Source organism: Cherax quadricarinatus, chromosome 24 (assembly GCF_038502225.1).
Source record: "Cherax quadricarinatus isolate ZL_2023a chromosome 24, ASM3850222v1, whole genome shotgun sequence".
NCBI classification, from domain to species: Eukaryota; Metazoa; Arthropoda; class Malacostraca; order Decapoda; family Parastacidae; genus Cherax; species Cherax quadricarinatus.
This window is the reverse complement of record NC_091315.1, coordinates 42,990,046-43,013,013: the sequence shown is the minus strand read 5'-3', so window position 1 is coordinate 43,013,013 and position 22,968 is coordinate 42,990,046. Positions and strand designations below refer to the sequence as shown.

Below are 22,968 nucleotides of genomic sequence, written 5' to 3'. Positions count from 1 at the left end.
TAGACTCACCAGTTGACGTGTATTGCACGCTTGGCACGATTTGTTTACTTTTGAAATTTGGTAAAAATCGAACATTTCTGCTACTTTGTGCTCAATTTCAAGGTACTTTTCATTGTAAAACCAGTCAAAATCATCTCAATTTTTGTAATATGTCTTCCATTCTATAAAATGAGACCAAGAAAAGTAGAATACAACAATAAATACCATACAAAAATATAGTGCAACGTCACTGTTTTATTCCAAAAACACGGTCAGTTTTTTTTTCTCATTACGCACTGTGTGCTGCAGGATTTTTTTTATACTGCGCACACTGACCACATAGACCCATTCTTTCATATGTAGGCCTACCAGCTTTCTCTCACCAGATTTGAGGGCGCTAGAATTTAGGCATACTAGTACGTCAAAAACCCTGGGTCGTAAGCAGTACTAGTACGGCCGAAACCCTCAAAGGGTTAAATAATGGCAAAGACAAATAATAAGTCAAAAGGTAGGTTTACTACATCCAACTACTGTTAGTTCTCAGACAAAGGATTCTATTGTATTAATTGCTTGCAAATACAAGTCTACAGTCTTAAACATGGACAACCTTCAAAATGTGTGGGATATTGTTAATCTTGATTAGTGGCTCAAATCATGTTTGGAAGACAGTGTCATCTTTTGGGCTGAAGTAAATGAGAAAAGAAATTCTGCAGGAAAACAAAATTTAACAAATATTTAATTTCTTGCATTGGTATTATTTTCCCTTTCCTTTTCTAATGCTAGTATAGAGAGAATATTTTCACAGATGAATGTGGTTAACTCTGAGGAATGAGGGACTATCGATAATGCATGAATGTCATACCCTATGAAGATATACTGAACAACTTTGCTGCTAAGGAAAGTAATCAAACTGAAGGATAAAATACAGATGATAACCAAGAAATTTTCACACTTTAACTGGAAGTAGAGAAGTTTGTTCACCCATAATCTTAAAGTATAAATATTTATGACTTCTAGTATTAACCCTTTGACTGTCGCAACCCCCAATCCTGAGGTGTCTCCTGGTGTCGCAAAATTTAAAAAAAAAAAAAATTATTTTTTCTTATGAAATGATAGAGAATCTTTTCCCGATTGTAATGACACCAAAAAACGAAATTTGATGGAAAACTGAAGGAATTATGCTCTAACAAAGTTAGTGACCTCGGCGCTGTTTACAAATCGGCGATTTCTCCCACTTTGAGCCCTATTTTCGGCTAATTCCATTGTTCCAGTCGCCTAAACTCGTAGCTATTTCTTTAGAACTCCATTTTTTCTATCGATTGAGTACAAGAAACTGCCCATTTACTGACTTCAACTACCTAATAATGTGGTCAGAAATTTGCAATTTGGCCAATTTCATGAAAACTAAAAAATATGACAATTTCAAAATAAGATCCAGAATGAACAATGCAGACATTCCTGGCTCTAAAATAACATTTTCTTTGCTCATCAGTCATGTCTCCAGGCCCCTCTGGTATTACTCTTGCTTTCTATTTTGAATTTTTATTCAAACAAAAAATAAAAGACTTACTATTATGCAGACTACTGCAATACTGTAATAATTGTATAAATAACATCAACCCATTCATGACTGCATATTAGAATGGCTAGTTGGACATTTATTGGACAATGGCATCATTTGTTTACTTTTGAACATTGGCAAAAATCAAACATTTCCCCTACTTTGAGCTCCATTTCTAGGTTCTTTTTATAGTAAAATCAATCAAAATCACCTCTATTTCTATAATATGTTTTCCATTCTATCAAATGAGACCAAGAAAACGAGAATACAACCATAAATACTATACGAAAATAGACCACAAAGTCGGGATTTTAATTAAAAAAAACGGTTGGAGTTTTTTTTTTTCTCATTATGCACTGCGTGCTCCAGGATTTTTTTTATATGGTGCACACTGACCACACAGACCCATTCTCTCACATGTGGGCCTACCAGCTTTCTCCTGCTTGATTTGAAGCCGCTAGAATTTATGAGTATATATACGTTAAACACGGTACCTCGTAAGACGTACATATATGGCCGCGACAGTCAAAGGGTTAAACATAACAATGAAATGCTTCCTTATAATTTTACTTTCTCTAATATAAGTTGCACCACACCCACAGCATGCAACCACAGCCTATCTTCCCATTTTGCTTCACATTTAATGTTCTGATTAAAAGTACGTATACTCTATTTTTAATTATGCCAGTAGTGTCTCCAGAACTAATAATCATCAAAAATAAATTAATTCAGAAATAACAGGCAATCTGCAATTATGTTAGTCCATTAAACTGTTATACATATTTGAAAGAAAAATATATTTTAAAACAGGGTGAGGGTGAAATGAAGGAAATATGGCAAATTAACTAGATATTATCACCATGAGAATGCCAAAAAGAATCAATAGCACACACACACACACTTACAAAGCACCCTTTGCTACAAAAGCTTCCACATTCTCGCTGTCAATCTGCAGGGCCTTGTTGAGGCACTGGAAAGCTTCCTCATACTGGCCTCGCTTGAAGAAAACCACTCCATCTGCCACTGACTTATGAGCCCAGCGAGACATTTGAGCCTTTCTCAGATTTTTGTACATCTCTCGATCAGGAAACTTGTATCTAAAAAAGGTATAAAATGTCTTTGAAGATTAACCATTTGAAAATTCTCTTCTAATAATGATTTCAAAGAAAAAAATCATTAGTTTTGCCAATAGTTACAAAAACTAGATACAACACTTAGGATCATCATACAGAGCACTTCGGGCAAACATAAGACTAATTTAAGAATAATGAGACAATGACTAATTGAGTTTTTATATACAGTCTCTTAAGTGGTTGTAAATACAAATTCAGGAGTTACAATGAATACAAAAGAATTCAAAATTCTATTAGTACATGCTATATGGTTTTCATCAAATTTAATTGTTTTAAGAATAACAGGTTTGATTATGAAAATAGGTAATGAGGATTCTAGCATATTTACATAATGTGGACACATTTAATGGTTGTGAGGATTACAGATATTAAGAATAAGATTATATTGTTTTCCACATGTTTGTGAGAATGAGAATATGGACATATTATTTTCACATACAGTATTTAGCTGATGTTGGGATATGTTAGGGAGAGATGGTGTTTTTTAATAGTAGTTTTGAACATGCTGCCTCAGACAGTGGCTCTAGAGATTGCCAGCAGAGTTCCAGATTTTGAGTCCTTTCATGTACACTGAATTTTTACAAAGATTAAGCCGCACACAGGGTATGTCAATAGAGATTTTTGCGCCTAGTATTACATTTATGGGTCCTGTTGCAACTATCAAAAAAGTGCTTCAGGTTGGGATTAATATTAGAATTTATTGTTCTGTAAATGTAGGATGCACAGTAGTAAGAGTCAATGTTTTATAGACTAGTAAGTAGATTTAGGTCTTTGAAGAGTGGGGAAGACATGTTGTCCAGCAGTGGACTGTGTGATCATTTACATTGTGGCTTTTTGTTAAGTTATTGTTGGCTTAAGGTGATTTGCTATTGTGTATACCCAGGCACAAATAGAGTAGGTGAAGTAGAGGTAGATCAGTGAATGGCATAATGTAAGCAGTGCAGTTTGTGGTACATTACACATCTTTGAGAGGATGTCAACTTTTGTGGAAATGGAACAGAATTCTTCCTCCATAAGCCATGCATCTCATAAGAGGTGACTAAAATGCCAGGAGCAAAGGGCTAGTAACCCCTTCTCCTGTATACATTACTAATTTTAAAAAGAGAAACTTTCGTTTTTCTTTTTAGGTCACCCTGCCTTGGTGAGATATGGCCAGCTTGATAAAAAATAAAAAAAAAAAAGTGTTTACTGTTAAAACCACTCTAGCATTTCAGGCAAACTTAAACATATCTTAACATAGGCTTAAGTTTGCCCGAAATGCTCTGCATACTAAGGGTTTTCTGCATGCACACCTAAATGTCACCCATCTCTGTACAAACATTGTATCATGTTGAGATAAAGAATCTTTAAGATTCAATTATTTGTGAAATCTTATATAAAACAATAGAAGCGTAAAAGCAAAAACAATAACTGAAATGGTAAGATTATATAACAAAGAATTTTTTAATTAGCATCACAGCATCATAAAACCTGCAAGATGCATCTAAGGCAGTTATGTACTGTGAACTACTGTTACAAAACCTCATTCTTTAAAGGTGAGCACTGTATAATCAAAGAAAATAAGGAAAATTTCCTTTGAGCATGGGACAAGGCACACATGATGTAGAAACATTCACATATTCAGTCATTTTACAAAAATACTTTTTTAACCACAAACATTCCTTGACTTCTAAATAAATTTTGACTAACTTTTTTTTTTTTTTTTCAACAAGTCGGCCATCTCCCACCAAGGCAGGGTGACCCAAAAAAGAAAGAAAATCCCCAAAAAGAAAATACTGTCATCATCATTCAACACTTTCACCACACACACACACACACACACACACACACACACACACATTACCACTGTTTTTGCAGAGGCGCTCAGAATACAACAGTTTAGAAGCATACACATATAAAGATACACAACATATCCCTCCAAACTGCCAATATCCCAAAGCCCTCCTTTAAAGTGCAGGCATTGTACTTCCCATTTCCAGAACTCAAGTCCGACTATATGAAAATAACCGGTTTCCCTGAATCCCTTCACTAAATATTACCCTGCTCACACTCCAACATATCGTCAGGTCCCAAGTACCATTCGTCTCCATTCACTCCTATCTAACACGCTCACGTACGCTTGCTGGAAGTCCAAGCCCCTTGCCCACAAAACCTCCTTTACCCCCTCTCTCCAAAACTTTTGAGGACGACCCCTACCCCTCCTTCCTTCCCCTATAGATTTATATGCTTTCCATGTCATTCTACTTTGATCCATTCTCTCTAAATGACCAAACCACCTCAACAACCCCTCTTCTGCCCTCTGACTAATACTTTTATTAACTCCACACCTTTTCCTAATTTCCACACTCCGAATTTTCTGCATAATATTTACACCACACATTGCCCTTAAACAGGACATCTCCACTGCCTCCAACCGTCTCCTCGCTGCTGCATTTACCACCCACTATACTTTCATACATTCCCTTCTTTGCCTCCATAGATAACGTTTTTTGACTCCACATATACCTCAACGCACCACTCACCTTTTTTCCCTCATCAATTCTATGATTAACCTCATCCTTCATAAATCCATCCGCCGACACGTCAACTCCCAAGTATCTGAAAACATTCACTTCTTCCATACTCCTCCTCCCCAATTTGATATCCAATTTTTCTTTATCTAAATCATTTGATACCCTCATTACCTTACTCTTTTCTATGTTCACTTTCAACTTTCTACCTTTACACACATTCTCAAACTCATCCACTAACCTTTGCAATTTTTCTTTAGAATCTCCCATAAGCACAGTATCATCAGCAAAAAGTAACTGTGTCAATTCCCATTTTGAATTTGATTTCCCATAATTTAATCCCACCCCTCTCCCGAACACCCTAGCATTTACTTCCTTTACAACCCCATCTATAAATATATTAAACAACCATGGTGACATTACACATCCCTGTCTAAGACCTACTTTTACTGGGAAGTAGTCTCCCTCTCTTCTACACACCCTAACCTGAGCCTCACTATCCTCATAAAAACTCTTTACAGCATTTAATAACTTACCACCTATTCCATATACTTGCAACATCTGCCACATTGCTCCTATATCCACTATCATATGCCTTTTCTAAATCCATAAATGCAATAAAAACTTCCCTACCTTTATCTAAATACTGTTCACATATATGGTTCAATGTAAACACTTGATCCACACATCCCCTACCCACTCTGGAACCTCCTTGCTCATCCGCAATCCTACATTCTGTCTTACCTCTAATTCTTTCAATTATAACCCTACCGTACACTTTTCCTGGTATACTCAGTAAACTTATTCCTCTATAATTTTTGCAGTCTCTTTTGTCCCCTTTCCCTTTATATAAAGGGACTATACATGCTCTCCGCCAATCCCTAGGTACCTTCCCCTCTTCCATACATTTATTAAACAAAAGTACCAACCACTCCAACACTATATCCCCCCCTGCTTTTAACATTTCTGTCAAGATCCCATCAGTTCCAGCTGCTTTACCCCCTTTCATTCTACGTAATGCCTCACGTACCTCCCCCACACTTACATTCTGCTCTTCTTCACTCCTAAAAGATGGTATACCTCCCTGACCAGTGCATGAAATTACTGCCTCTCTTCCTTAACATTTAAAAGTTCCTCAAAATATTCTATCTACCTAATACCTCCATATCCCCATCTACTAACTCCCCTACTCTGTTTTTAACTGACAAATCCATACTTTCCCTAGGCTTTCTTAACTTGTTTAACTCACTCCAAAATTTTCTCTTATTTTCATTAAAATTTCTTGACAGTGCCTCTCCCACTCTATCATCTGCTCTCCTTTTGCACTTTCTCACCACTCTCTTTACCTTTCTTTTACTCTCCATATACTCTGCTCTTCTTATAACACTTCTGCTTTGTAAAAACCTCTCATAAGCTACCTTTTTCTCTTTTATCACACCCTTTACTTCATCATTCCACCAATCACTCCTCTTTCCTCCTGCCCCCACCCTCCTATAACCACAAACTTCTGCCCCACATTCTAATACTGCATTTTTAAAACTATTCTAACCCTCTTCAACCCCCACTACTTATCTTTGCACTAGCCCACCTTTCTGCCAATAGTCGCTTATATCTCACCCGTACTTCCTCCTCCCTTAGTTTATACACTTTCACCTCCCTCTTACTTGTTGTTGCCACCTTCCTCTTTTCCCATCTACCTCTTACTCTAACTGTAGCTACAACTAAATAATGATCCGATATATCAGTTGCCCCTCTATAAATATGTACATCCTGGAGCCTACCCATCAACCTTTTATCCACCAATACATAATCTAATAAACTACTTTCATTACGTGCTACATCATACCTTGTATATTTATTTATCCTCTTTTTCATAAAATATGTATTACTTATTACCAAATCTCTTTCTACACATAGCTCAATTAAAGGCTCCCCATTTACATTTACCCCTGGTACCCCAAATTTACCTACTACTCCCTCCATAACATTTTTACCCACTTTAGCATTGAAATCCCCAACCACCATTACTCTCACACTTGATTCAAAACTCCCCACGCATTCACTCAACATTTCCCAAAATCTCTCTCTCTCCTCTACACTTCTCTCTTCTTTTTTATATATATAATATACTTCCCATCCTTTCAGCAAAGATACACTATATATAAAATACTTAAACACACTCATACTTACCTTAATGTTTGCATTAACGATGTGTGAGTAAACATATTAATGCCGAACTTGGAAGCAAGGTGTCTAATACTGCGTGGATTGTTGTACAGGGCAAGTGTTTCCAAAACCTCACTGTAGGGTGCTACAGTACCATCTTCCATTTTACTACCAACAGAACACAAGTAATTATAATCACAATAAATAGAAAATTGAGATAATGATTTAAAATTATATTATCATGCAACTGCTGAATAAAATACTTAAATGTTTATCATTCAGAGATATCAGCCAAACTTTCTATAAAGGATGAATAGCAGTAAGCAAATTAAGTCACGCTTGAGTTGTTCAAGATGTGTATTTTTCACACCTGAATGTGAGAGCATTATGAAGAATGATTATTTTCAAGAATAAAACTTTAAGAAATTATCCAAAATTATTACTCAGATTAGAATAAATATTTTTTTAATCATTATCACCTTACAAAAAAATAAAAATAAAATGTCAGCAAAGTCTGGAATACTTGAGATGACCCCTTAAAATAAAAAATATAACTTTTATTTATACTGTATTGCATTATGAATTTATTAAGCAGGAACCATAGTCTGCAATTTCGATGAGGGTTTGGTGTCTTCTATATTGTAACTACTGCAACAGTGCTACAGCACAAACTTCATATACTATAGCCTCAGGCTCTATTCCCATGCAATTTTAATTCTATGCCTTGTACACAGGGTCCAAGAATTTAAAAAAAAAAAAAAAAAAATCATATGAAATGGAAGATAATCCTTTTCTGAAGGTAATAAAACTAAAAAGTACAAAATTTGATGGAAATTTAATGAAATTACAATATTGCGAATTTTACTGCATCAGCAATATTTATGCAATGGCGATTTTGCCCACTTTGACTCCTAGTTTAGGCCAATTACCTTACTCCAGTCGACCAAATTCTTAACTATTTCACTAGTATTACTTTTATTTTATCGACTAAGCAGAAGGAACTGCTAAATCAACTATTTCAACCAATAAAGTGATCAGAAATTGGTAATTTGGCGAATTTCACACAGTTCAAAATACGTATTCCAATTTCATAATAGCGTCCAGAATAAATAATGCAAGCATTCCTGGCACTAAAATAACATCTCCTCTGTTTATTAGTTACGTTTCCAGGCTTTACAGATGAATTTCATTTTTATTTTTTATACAACACCATGAGACACCTCAGGATTGGGGGTTGCGACAGTCAAGGGGTTAAAAATAAAAGCACTTACAAAAATACACTTACATAATTGGTTGAGTTGGGAGCAGTTCAATATTTGAGGTTCCACTGTATATTAGATCTGATTTCCTCCACAGTGGAACTCCGGTTTTCGCACACTCCAGTTATTGGATGTTTCGGTTTTTGGACCATTTTTTGTGCGAAATTTTGTTCTGGATATCAGACCTTGTTCCGGTAATCGGACGTTCGCCTGCCCGAGGATGCCACCACTACGCATCTCAGTTTGCCTCTGTCAGGCGGCCCCGGTAGCCTGGTGAAGCAGCCCAGGTGGCCTGGTTTGGCAGCCCTTGTGGCCTGGTAGCTAAAGCCCTAGCTTCACACATGGAGGGCCCAGGTTTGATTCCCGGCAGGGTGGAAACATTTTGACGTGTTTCCTTACACCTGTTGTCATGTTCACCCAACAGCAAATACGTACCTGGGTGTTAGTCGACTGGTGTGGGTCACATCCTAGGGGACAAGGTTGAGGATCCCAATGGAAATAAGACAGACAGTCCTCGATGACACACTGACTTTCTTGGGTTATCCTGGGTGGCTAACCCTCCTGGGTTAAAAATCCAAAGAAAATCTTTTCTTATATCACTGGTAGAGTGAGCATTACTTTGCGCATTCCAAAACATTTCGTAATAATCCCTTGTTTTTGGTGTTTGTTCATTAATTGTGACTGCAAAATAAGCCACCATGGGCCCAAAGAAAGTTTCTAGTGCCAGCCAGCCCTTTGGTAAAGGGCTGAGAGAGAGGGGAGAATGTGCCTTCTTCAACGATTCTACAATATGTACGATACTAATGCAGCAGGAGTCAATAAAGGCTATAGCACCAGCCAGTGATAAAGTGTAGCATTATCAGTGTAGCAAATAAGTTAAGCGATTAAGCGATAGAAGAATGACAACATGAAACTGACTTCTCTATTGTTGTCTGAGGTATATAGGGCCACTGAAGTACAGTGCCTGCACTCTGAAGGAGGGGTGTTAATGTTGCAGTTTAAAAACTGTAGTGTAAAGCACCCTTCTGGCAAGACAGTGATGGAGTAAATGATGGTGAAAGTTTTTCTTTTTCGGGCCACCCTGCCTTGGTGGGAATCGGCGAGTGATAATAAAAAATAATAAAATAATAGGGCCACTGACAACATACACCACCACCACCACCAACACTACACGTACGGCTTATGCTGTCAATGGCCCTTATAACTCAACAACAACACCATCACCACTCCACATATGTAATGACATATTTTATTCATTCTAGAGTATATATCATGTTTCTATGTTATTAATATTGTTTATTATGTCATATTAGATCAATTGTGATACATAAATAAGCAGTAGAGTTGATTTTTTTTTTTATTATCACACTGGCCAATTCGCACCAAGGCAGGGTGGCCCGAAAAAGAAAAACTTTCACCATCATTCACTCCATCACTGTCTTGCCAGAAGGGTGCTTTACACTACAGTTTTTAAACTGCAACATTAACACCCCTCCTTCAGAGTGCAGGCACTGTACTTCCCATCTCCAGGACTCAAGTCCGGCCTGCCGGTTTCCCTGAACCCCTTCATAAATGTTACTTTGCTCACACTCCAACAGCACTTCAAGTATTAAAAACCATTTGTCTCCATTCACTCCTATCAAACACGCTCACGCATGCCTGCTGGAAGTCCAAGCCCCTCGCACACAAAACCTCCTTTACCCCCTCCCTCCAACCTTTCCTAGGCCGACCCCTACCCCGCCTTCCTTCCACTACAGACTGATACACTCTTGAAGTTATTCTGTTTCGCTCCATTCTCTCCACATGTCCGAACCACCTCAACAACCCTTCCTCAGCCCTCTGGACAACAGTTTTGGTAATCTCGCACCTCCTCCTTACTTCCAAACTACGAATTCTCTGCATTATATTCACACCACACATTGCTCTCAGACATGACATCTCCACTGCCTCCAGCCTTCTCCTCGCTGCAACATTCATCACCCATGCTTCACACCCACATAAGAGCATTGGTAAAACTATACTCTAATACATTCCCCTCTTTGCCTCCAAGGACAAAGTTCTTTGTCTCCACAGACTCCTAAGTGCACCACTCACCCTTTTCCCCTCATCAATTCTATGATTCACCTCATCTTTCATAGACCCATCCGCTGACACGTCCACTCCCAAATATCTGAATACATTCACCTCCTCCATACTCCCTCCCTCCAATCTGATATCCAATCTTTCATCACCTAATCTTTTTGTTATCCTCATAACCTTACTCTTTCCTGTATTCACTTTCAATTTTCTTCTTTTGCACACCCTACCAAATTCATCCACCAATCTCTGCAACTTCTCTTCAGAATCTCCCAAGAGCACAGTGTCATCAGCAAAGAGCAACTGTGACAACTCCCACTTTATGTGTGATTCTTTATCTTTTAACTCCACGCCTCTTGCCAAGACCCTCGCATTTACTTCTCTTACAACCCCATCTATAAATATATTAAACAACCACGGTGACATCACACATCCTTGTCTAAGGCCTACTTTTACTGGGAAATAATTTCCCTCTTTCCTACATACTCTAACTTGAGCCTCACTATCCTCGTAAAAACTCTTCACTGCTTTCAGTAACCTACCTCCTACACCATACACCTGCAACATCTGCCACATTGCCCCCTTATCCACCCTGTCATACGCCTTTTCCAAATCCATAAATGCCACAATGACCTCTTTAACCTTATCTAAATACTGTTCACTTATATGTTTCACTGTAAACACCTGGTCCACACACCCCCTACCTTTCCTAAAGCCTCCTTGTTCATCTGCTATCCTATTCTCTGTCTTACTCTTAATTCTTTCAATAATAACTCTACCATACACTTTGCCAGGTATACTCAACAGACTTATCCCCCTATAATTTTTGCACTCTCTTTTATCCCCTTTGCCTTTATACAAAGGAACTATGCATGCTCTCTGCCAATCCCTAGGTACCTTACCCTCTTCCATACATTTATTAAATAATTGCACCAACCACTCCAAAACTATATCCCCACCTGCTTTTAACATTTCTATCTTTATCCCATCAATCCCGGCTGCCTTACCCCCTTTCATTTTACCTACTGCCTCATGAACTTCCCCCACACTCACAACTGGCTCTTCCTCACTCCTACAAGATGTTGTTCCTCCTTGCCCTATACACGAAATCACAGCTTCCCTATCTTCATCAACATTTAACAATTCCTCAAAATATTCCCTCCATCTTCCCAATACCTCTAACTCTCCATTTAATAACTCTCCTCTCCTATTTTTAACTGACAAATCCAGTTGATATTAGTGTCATATTGAAGGAGTATTTTGTCCTACCTCCAAACAAATTCCCCACCTCCGCCACCAATAGCCACATACGTAATGACGTTTTATTCATTCTAGAGTGCATTTCAGGTTTCTATGTTATTTATATTGCTTATTATGTCACACTAGATCAATAAGCCGTAGAGTTGATATTATTGTTATATTCTTCAAAAATTTATTTTTTTTTGTGAATATTTTTGGGTGTCTGGAACGGATTAATTGTATTTACATTATTTCTTATGGGAAATATTGATCAACTTTTTTGCACGTTTCAGTTTTAGAACGACCTTCTGAACGGATTAAGCTTGAAAACTGGTGTTCCACTGTATTCTGTTTATTACAATATACAGTACACTACTGTATAAACATTTAAAAATATACCAGAAATGTTATAAATAGTGCAAAGGTGACATGTGACATTAAAACAATATCAAAGATAGCTGAAACAAACCCACTACCATTATAGTATGCTCCTCACTTAGTGACGAATTCGTTTACCGACGTGGTCTTAGGAACGGAACTCTGTCGTTCAGTGAGGAGAGGCTGTATATATATATTTTCCAACATTCTGAATGTGGGGCAGAGTGTGGGGCAGGGTGACCCAAAAAGAAAGAAAATTCCCAAAAAAGAAAAATACTTTCATCATCATTCAACACTTTCACCTCACTCGTACATAATCACTGTCTTTGCAGAGGTGCTCAGACATGAGAGTTTAGAAGTCCCTCTAAACTGCCAATATCCCAAACCCTTCCTATAAAGCACAGGCATTGTACTTCCCATTACCAGGACTCAAGTCTAGCTAACCGGTTTCCCTGAATCCCTTCACAAAATATTACCCTGCTCACACTCCAACAGCTCATCAGGTCCCAAAAACCATTCGTCTCCATTCACTCCTATCTAACAGACTCAAAAATGCTTGCTGGAAGTCCAAGTCCCTTGCCCACAAAACCTCCTTTACCCCCTCTTCAACCCTCTGACTAATACTTTTAGTAACTCTACACCTCTTCCTAATTTCCACACTCTGATAATTATACTTATGTGTACCTGTACCTAAATATACTTACACACTGTACTGGCATGCAGGTACACATTAAAATCACTAAGAGCCTCTTTACTCTTGAAGTCGCCATATTAATAATCTCTTGGGCACACTAAATGTCATATATTATGTTAATATAGACATTTCCATTAATTCATCTATGATATTTTTTTCAAAATTATATAAGAAACATGCTATGTAACATATAAACATGATGAACACACCCCACAGTAGAATAAATTAACAAATATGAGATGTGGTAGCCAGGCAACTTGTAGGAGTGGTGGCAAGAATAATTTTCTCTAGTCCAACATCAGAGAAAATGTGTACACTATTACTGGATGTACCTAGAAAATTATTCCTTTCTTATGCCTTCACTCAGAGCGTCATTTCTTCTAAAAATGGTGTTACATGAGAATGGGAGTGTTCCGCTTCATTTACTCTACTGTATCAATGTGGAGACAACTTGTAAAGTGTTTGTATTATGGTACAGTGGAACCTCAGTATATGACCAGCTCCCTACTCAAACAAAGCTCAGCACTTGACCAAACAAATACGACCTGCCGGAACTTAGCTGTAAATTATTTCATGCTTCTTTGCATTTTTTGTTGCTTTTTTGTATTATTTGTATAAATAAGTTACCATTGGGCCTATAAAGATTTGTGACAACAGCTAACTAAACAGAAAATTGGTTGGGAAGAACTTGTTAGATAATCAAACGGAGTAGCACTCTAACAGCCTTCTGGAATGAATTAAGGTCACATACCAAGGTTCCACTGTATAATACAAATGCGTATGAATGAAAACCAGACGCGTTCGTCCCTATTTACATACTCCACCTCCCTGTCTTCTCATTCTCTCTCTCTCTCATTTATTCGTTTATCTTGTTTACTCACCTCTCGCCCTACATTAAGACCACTAACCCAACAGAAGTCTCCCTTATTATCAACACACAAAAAACAAGACAGGAGATTTAAATTCCTTACCACCCTTTATATACAAAAAAGTGTCGCAAGTGCTGTCGCCAATCATTGCAACACTCTTTAACAAATCCATCGAATCCTCTACCTTCCCTACAGTTCTCAAAATAGTGAGGGTCACCCCGATCCATAAAGGAGGAGACCAAACAGACTTGAATAACTATAGGCCAATATCCAACTTACACCCTCTCTCTAAAATCTTCAAAAAATTAATTCATAAGCGAATCTATTCCTATCTCATCTCCCACAACATACTCAACCCCTGTCAGTTTGGGTTCAGGCCTAATAAAAATACAAATGATGCTACTATTATCACATGCTAGAACAAATATATACTGCACTAGAGAAAAAAGAAGTCCCACTGGAAATCTTCATTGATTTACGTAAAGCTTTTGATACAGTTGAGCACAACTTGCTCCACATAAAATTGTCGCACTATGGTAGAGGGCACTCCCTCAACTACCTAGTCATACCTCAGCAACAGAAGCCAATATGTGTACACAAATGGAGCAAACTCTTCCGCACAGTCAATTACAGTTGGTGTCCCACAGGGAAGTGTCCTTGGCCCTCTTCTCTTTCTTGTTTACATAAATGACCTACGAAATGCATCGCAACTACTCAAACCCACACTATTTGCAGATGACACTACATACATCTTGTCTCACCCGAGCCCAGTCATGCTAGCCAATACTGTAAATACCGAATTACAGAAAATATCTACCTGGATGAGGACTAACAAACTTACTCACAACACTGACAAAACCTACTTCATTCAGTTTGGTAACAGAGCTACAGATGTCCCTCTTAACACAATGATAAACGGATCACCTATCACAAAGCTCACAGGAAAAATTCTTAGGAATCCACCTTGATAATAGACTCAAATTTCAAACACATATACAACAAATTTCCAAGAAAATTTCCAAGACCGTAGGCATACTATCGAAGATACGGTACTATGTTCCACAGTCAGCCCTCCTGGCCCTCTATCACTCACTTATTTACCCCTATCTCACCTATGGAATTTGTGCATGGGGTTCAACAACAATAAACCATCTCAGACCATTAATTACCCAACAAAAGGCTGTAGTCAGAATGATAAATTCCCACTACAGGCAGCACACTCCACCAATATTCAAAACTCTAAACCTAGTCACCATACAAAACATCCATACCTATTATTGTACCTACTACATACATAGAACACTTAACTTGGATATAAACCCTCTCCTCAAACGTCTCCTTACCAACCTCAACAGAACTCATGATCATAACACAAGGCACAGATCACTCTTTGATATTCCTCGTGTCCATCTCACACTATGCAAAAACTAAATGCACATAAAAGGCCCAAAAATCTGGAATTGACTACCTGTGAATATAAAAGAAACACTGTCTGTTTATAAATTCAAGTCTTCTTAAAAATCACTTACTCACCCACAACCAAATAAATACTGAATAATTTTATCTCATAAATGTTTAACCTGTGACCTAATCAAACTTTGTTATTTTTAATTACATTATCTAACAGAATACTCCATTCTACTGAATGCACAGCAACACAGTAAATGACCATATGACCTGTCTTTGAAATACTCATTTGTGCTTAATTGTTAACTGTTTACAACAATCTTTACCAATGAATATATCATTGCCCGTAATGCTATGCATACAAGTGGCTTTGGCATGCTGCTCTTACCTGTATTTTTTGTACCTCTGTTTGTATGCTTAAATTACTAAATTACTAAATAAATCTTAAGTTAATTTTAAGCCTGCCCATAATGCTCTGCATACAAGGGGCTTTGGCATATTACACTTAGCCACTGTATTTCCTTGTGCTTCAATGTATCATGTTCAAATTAATAAATAAATAAATAAATAAAGGTAATTAATGCATGTACTGTACAGTATATGTATTTTATCACTCTGGGGCACTTTAAATGTCGTAGTATGGTGGAACCTCGGTTTTTGTCATTAATTCGTTCCAGAAAGTCTGACAAAGCAATATTTCCCATAAGAAATAGTGTAAATCAAATTAATCCGTTCCAGACACCCAAAAGTAGTAACAAAAAATACATTTTATAGAGAATAACTATAGTTTTATGTACAGAAAACAATGAGAAATAAATATAAAGGACTAACGAAATGGATAAACGAACATTTAACATCACTTTCACCTTTACTGAAGAATTGTTGGCATATGGAAGATGGCGAGGAGGGGAGAGGGAGGAGAGGTTATCTTTACCACCATCACTGCCATAATCACTACCATCTTCTACCACCATCACAACCACTACCACCTTCTACCACCATCACTACCACCCTCTACCACCATCACTACCATCCTCTACAACCATCACTACCACCCTCTACCACAATCATGACCACCCTCTACCACAATCATGACCATGGCAACAAAAGTTTGCAACTCATTCCACTTGCGTACTTTGCTACGAGTTCTTTCTGACCTATTTATCAAAGGGCTGGTACTTGAAACTTTCTTTGGCCCCATGGTGGCTTATTTAGCAGTTGCACTCAATAAACAAGCACAAAAAACAATGGATTATCAAGAAATGTTTTGGATAAACGTGCAGGGTAATGCTCACTCGACAAGAAACAAAGCCAGATTGACTCAGAACGTGTGGAATGCATTTTGTGGGCACATTCGATACAGTGGACCACTGTCAACTCGATGAAAAGCGAGGTGGTGAACGAAAACGGACAAAATTTTGACAAAAAAAATCGTCAAAAACTGAATTCGACGAAAACCAGGGCAAATGAAAACCGAGGTTCTACTGTATATTATGTGTGGGTGGGGTGGGGTGGGCTGCCCTGGCTGCCTACCATACTTCCCACACCTGACTTCTTACAAATAAATACTACTCACCTCTCAACCTACATTAAGACTACAAATATTTTAAGGTAATTAACCCTTTGATTGTCGAGACCCCAAATCCTAAAGTGTGGGCCTGTGTTGCAAAATATTAAAAAAAAAAAAAAAATTTCTTATGAAATGATAGAGAATCTTTTCCCGATGGTAATGACACCAAAAGTATGAAATTTGATGGAAAACTTACGGAATTACCCTCTCGCAAATTTAGCGATCTCGGCAATATATACGCATTGGCGATTTTGCCCACTTTGAGCCCTATTTTCGGTAAATTCCATTGCACCAGTTGACCAAACTCATAGCTATTTCTTTAGAACTCCACTTGTTCCATCGATTGAGTACAAGAATAAGCCCATTTACCGATTTCAACTACCCAATAAAGTACGTAGTCAGAAAATGGACCCTGTTTTGAAATTGGCAAAATTGCCAATTTCAAAACAGGGTCCAGAATAGACAAGACAAACATTCCTGGCACTAAAATAACATTTTCTCTGTTCATCAGTCACATTTCCAGGCCCCTCTTATATTACTCTTGCTGTCCATTTTGAATTTTTCTAAAAAAAAAAAAAATTACATACATACAAACATATATATATATATATATATTTTTTTTTTTCAACAAGTCGGCCGTCTCCCACCGAGGCAGGGTGACCCAAAAAAGAAAGAAAATCCCCAAAAAGAAAATACTTTCATCATCATTCAACACTTTCACCACACTCGCACATTATCACTGTTTTTGCAGAGGTGCTCAGAATACAACAGTCTAGAAGCATACACATATAAAGATACACAACATATCCCTCCAAACTGCCAATATCCCAAACCCCTCCTTTAAAGTGCAGGCATTGTACTTCCCATTTCCAGGACTCAAGTCCGACTATATGAAAATAACCGGTTTCCCTGAATCCCTTCACTAAATATTACCCTCCTCACACTCCAACAGATTGTCAGGTCCCAAGTACCATTCGTCTCCATTCACTCCTATCTAACACGCTCACGCACGCTTGCTGGAAGTCCAAGCCCCTTACCCACAAAACCTCCTTTACCCCCTCTCTCCAACCCTTTCGAGGACGACCCCTACCCCGCCTTCCTTCCCCTATAGATTTATATGCTTTCCATGTCATTCTACTTTGATCCATTCTCTCTAAATGACCAAACCACTTCAACAACCCCTCTTCTGCCCTCTGACTAATACTTTTATTAACTCCACACCTTCTCCTAATTTCCACACTCCGAATTTTCCGCATAATATTTACACCACACATTGCCCTTAAACAGGACATCTCCACTGCCTCCAACCGTCTCCTCGCTGCTGCATTTACCACCCAAGCTTCACACCCATATAAGAGTGTTGGTACTACTATACTTTCATACATTCCCTTCTTTGCCTCCATAGATAACGTTTTTTGACTCCACATATACCTCAATGCACCACTCACCTTTTTTCCCTCATCAATTCTATGATTAACCTCATCCTTCATAAATCCATCCGCCGACACATCAACTCCCAAGTATATGTATATGTATGTATGTATATGTATGTATATATGTAAGTATATATATATGTCCTCCATGGGGAAGTGGAACAGAATTCTTCCTCCGTAAGCCATGCGTGTTGTAAGAGGCGACTAAAATGCCGGGAGCAAGGGGCTAGTAACCCCTTCTCCTGTATATATTACTAAATTTAAAAAGAGAAACTTTAGTTTTCTTCTGGGCCACCCCGCCTCGGTGGGATACGGCTGGTATGTTGAAAGAAGAAGAAGATATATATATGTATGTATATATATATGTATGTATATATATATGTATGTATATATATATGTATGTATATATATATATATATATGTATGTATGTATATATATATATATGTATGTATATATATATATATGTATGTATATATATATATATGTATGTATATATATATATATGTATGTCCTGCCAGATGACTGTGAAACAAAAACCTGTAACTGTTTTGCATGATGGTAGGATTGCTGGTTTCTTTTTCTGTCTCATAAACACGCTAAGAAAACAGGGATATCTTGCTACTCCTACTTACACTTTGGTCACACTTCATAGACACGCACATGCATATATATATATACATACATCTAGGTTTTTCTCCTTTTTCTAAATAGCTCTTGTTCTTTTTTATTTCTTCTATTGTCCATGGGGAAGTGGAAAAGAATCTTTCCTCCGTAAGCCATGCGTGTCGTATGAGGCGACTAAAATGCCGGGAGCAATGGGCTAGTAACCCCTTCTCCTGTATACAATTACTAAAAAAGAGAAGAAGAAAAACTTTATAAAACTGGGTTGCTTAAATGTGCGTGGATGTAGTGCGGATGACAAGAAACAGATGATTGCTGATGTTATGAATGAAAACAAGTTGGATGTCCTGGCCCTAAGCGAAACAAAGCTGAAGGGGGTAGGAGAGTTTCAGTGGGGGGAAATAAATGGGATTAAATCTGGAGTATCTGAGAGAGTTAGAGCAAAGGAAGGGGTAGCAGTAATGTTAAATGATCAGTTATGGAAGGAGAAAAGAGAATATGAATGTGTAAATTCAAGAATTATGTGGATTAAAGTAAAGGTTGGATGCGAGAAGTGGGTCATAATAAGCGTGTATGCACCTGGAGAAGAGAGGAATGCAGAGGAGAGAGAGAGATTTTGGGAGATGTTAAGTGAATGTATAGGAGCCTTTGAACCAAATGAGAGAGTAATTGTGGTAGGGGACTTGAATGCTAAAGTAGGAGAAACTTTTAGAGAGGGTGTGGTAGGTAAGTTTGGGGTGCCAGGTGTAAATGATAATGGGAGCCCTTTGATTGAACTTTGTATAGAAAGGGGTTTAGTTATAGGTAATACATATTTTAAGAAAAAGAGGATAAATAAGTATACACGATATGATGTAGGGCGAAATGACAGTAGTTTGTTGGATTATGTATTGGTAGATAAAAGACTGTTGAGTAGACTTCAGGATGTACATGTTTATAGAGGGGCCACAGATATATCAGATCACTTTCTAGTTGTAGCTACACTGAGAGTAAAAGGTAGATGGGATACAAGGAGAATAGAAGCATCAGGGAAGAGAGAGGTAAAGGTTTATAAACTAAAAGAGGAGGCAGTTAGGGTAAGATATAAACAGCTATTGGAGGATAGATGGGCTAATGAGAGCATAGGCAATGGGGTCGAAGAGGTATGGGGTAGGTTTAAAAATGTAGTGTTAGAGTGTTCAGCAGAAGTTTGTGGTTACAGGAAAGTGGGTGCAGGAGGGAAGAGGAGCGATTGGTGGAATGATGATGTAAAGAGAGTAGTAAGGGAGAAAAAGTTAGCATATGAGAAGTTTTTACAAAGTAGAAGTGATGCAAGGAGGGAAGAGTATATGGAGAAAAAGAGAGAAGTTAAGAGAGTGGTGAAGCAATGTAAAAAGAGAGCAAATGAGAGAGTGGGTGAGATGTTATCAACAAATTTTGTTGAAAATAAGAAAAAGTTTTGGAGTGAGATTAACAAGTTAAGAAAGCCTAGAGAACAAATGGATTTGTCAGTTAAAAATAGGAGAGGAGAGTTATTAAATGGAGAGTTAGAGGTATTGGGAAGATGGAAGGAATATTTTGAGGAATTGTTAAATGTTGATGAAGATAGGGAAGCTGTGATTTCGTGTATAGGGCAAGGAGGAATAACATCTTGTAGGAGTGAGGAAGAGCCAGTTGTGAGTGTGGGGGAAGTTCGTGAGGCAGTAGGTAAAATGAAAGGGGGTAAGGCAGCCGGGATTGATGGGATAAAGATAGAAATGTTAAAAGCAGGTGGGGATATAGTTTTGGAGTGGTTGGTGCAATTATTTAATAAATGTATGGAAGAGGGTAAGGTACCTAGGGATTGGCAGAGAGCATGCATAGTTCCTTTGTATAAAGGCAAAGGGGATAAAAGAGAGTGCAAAAATTATAGGGGGATAAGTCTGTTGAGTGTACCTGGTAAAGTGTATGGTAGAGTTATAATTGAAAGAATTAAGAGTAAGACGGAGAATAGGATAGCAGATGAACAAGGAGGCTTTAGGAAAGGTAGGGGGTGTGTGGACCAGGTGTTTACAGTGAAACATATAAGTGAACAGTATTTAGATAAGGCTAAAGAGGTCTTTGTGGCATTTATGGATTTGGAAAAGGCGTATGACAGGGTGGATAGGGGGGCAATGTGGCAGATGTTGCAAGTGTATGGTATAGGAGGTAGGTTACTGAAAGCAGTGAAGAGTTTTTACGAGGATAGTGAGGCTCAAGTTAGAGTATGTAGGAAAGAGGGAAATTTTTTCCCAGTAAAAGTAGGCCTTAGACAAGGATGTGTGATGCCACCGTGGTTGTTTAATATATTTATAGATGGGGTTGTAAGAAAAGTAAATGCGAGGGTCTTGGCAAGAGGCGTGGAGTTAAAAGATAAAGAATCACACACAAAGTGGGAGTTGTCACAGCTGCTCTTTGCTGATGACACTGTGCTCTTGGGAGATTCTGAAGAGAAGTTGCAGAGATTGGTGGATGAATTTGGTAGGGTGTGCAAAAGAAGAAAATTAAAGGTGAATACAGGAAAGAGTAAGGTTATGAGGATAACAAAAAGATTAGGTGATGAAAGATTGAATATCAGATTGGAGGGAGAGAGTATGGAGGAGGTGAACGTATTCAGATATTTGGGAGTGGACGTGTCAGCGGATGGGTCTATGAAAGATGAGGTGAATCATAGAATTGATGAGGGAAAAAGAGTGAGTGGTGCACTTAGGAGTCTGTGGAGACAAAGAACTTTGTCTTTGGAGGCAAAGAGGGGAATGTATGAGAGTATATTTTTACCAACGCTCTTATATGGGTGTGAAGCGTGGGTGATGAATGTTGCAGCGAGGAGAAGGCTGGAGGCAGTGGAGATGTCATGTCTGAGGGCAATGTGTGGTGTGAATATAATGCAGAGAATTCGTAGTTTGGAAGTTAGGAGGAGGTGCGGGATTACCAAAACTGTTGTCCAGAGGGCTGAGGAAGGGTTGTTGAAGTGGTTCGGACATGTAGAGAGAATGGAGCGAAACAGAATGACTTCAAGAGTGTATCAGTCTGTAGTGGAAGGAAGGCGGGGTAGGGGTCGGCCTAGGAAGGGTTGGAGGGAGGGGGTAAAGGAGGTTTTGTGTGCGAGGGGCTTGGACTTCCAGCAGGCATGCGTGAGCGTGTTTGATAGGAGTGAATGGAGACAAATGGTTTTTAATACTTGACGTGCTGTTGGAGTGTGAGCAAAGTAACATTTATGAAGGGATTCAGGGAAACCGGCAGGCCGGACTTGAGTCCTGGAGATGGGAAGTACAGTGCCTGCACTCTGAAGGAGGGGTGTTAATGTTGCAGTTTAAAAACTGTAGTGTAAAGCACCCTTCTGGCAAGACAGTGATGGAGTGAATGATGGTGAAAGTTTTTCTTTTTCGGGCCACCCTGCCTTGGTGGGAATCGGCCGGTGTGATAATAAAAATAAAAAAAAATGTATATATATATATATGTATGTATATATATATATCTGTATGTATATATATATATATATCTGTATGTATATATATATATCTGTATGTATATATATGTATATGTATATATATGTATATATATATATGTGTATATATATATGTGTATATATATATATATGTGTATATATATATATATATATATATATATATATATATATATATATATAGGGAAGTAAAATGCCTGCACTTTAAAGGAGGGGTTTGGGATATTGGCAGTTTGGAGGGATATGTTGTGTATCTTTATACGTATATGCTTCTAAGCTGTTGTATTCTGAGCACCTCTGCAAAAGCAGTGATAATGTGTGAGTGTGGTGAAAGTGTTGAATGATGATGAAAGTATTTTCTTTTTGGGGATTTTCTTTCTTTTTTGGGTCACCCTGCCTCGGTGGGAGACGACCAACTTGTTGAAAAAAAAAAAAAATATATATAGGGTTGGAGAGAGGGGGTAAAGGAGGTTTTGTGGGTAAGGGGCTTGGACTTCCAGCAAGCGTGCGTGAGCGTGTTAGATAGGAGTGAATGGAGACGAATGGTACTTGGGACCTGACGATCTGTTGGAGTGTGAGCAGGGTAATATTTAGTGAAGGGATTCAGGG

General features: G+C 38.1%; 1 protein-coding gene across 1 annotated transcript in view; it reads right to left on the bottom strand.

Moving 5' to 3' along the window:
• LOC128690778 (tetratricopeptide repeat protein 14) overlaps nt 1-22,968 on the bottom strand; it is a 93,630-nt gene that overhangs the window by 7,561 nt on the left and 63,101 nt on the right. The window contains exons 7-8 of the mRNA XM_070088456.1: nt 7,374-7,517; nt 2,446-2,637 (exon numbers count right to left, since the gene is read on the bottom strand). Coding sequence (XP_069944557.1) covers nt 2,446-2,637; nt 7,374-7,517 — 336 coding nt within the window. The remainder of the gene's footprint in view (nt 1-2,445; nt 2,638-7,373; nt 7,518-22,968) is intronic.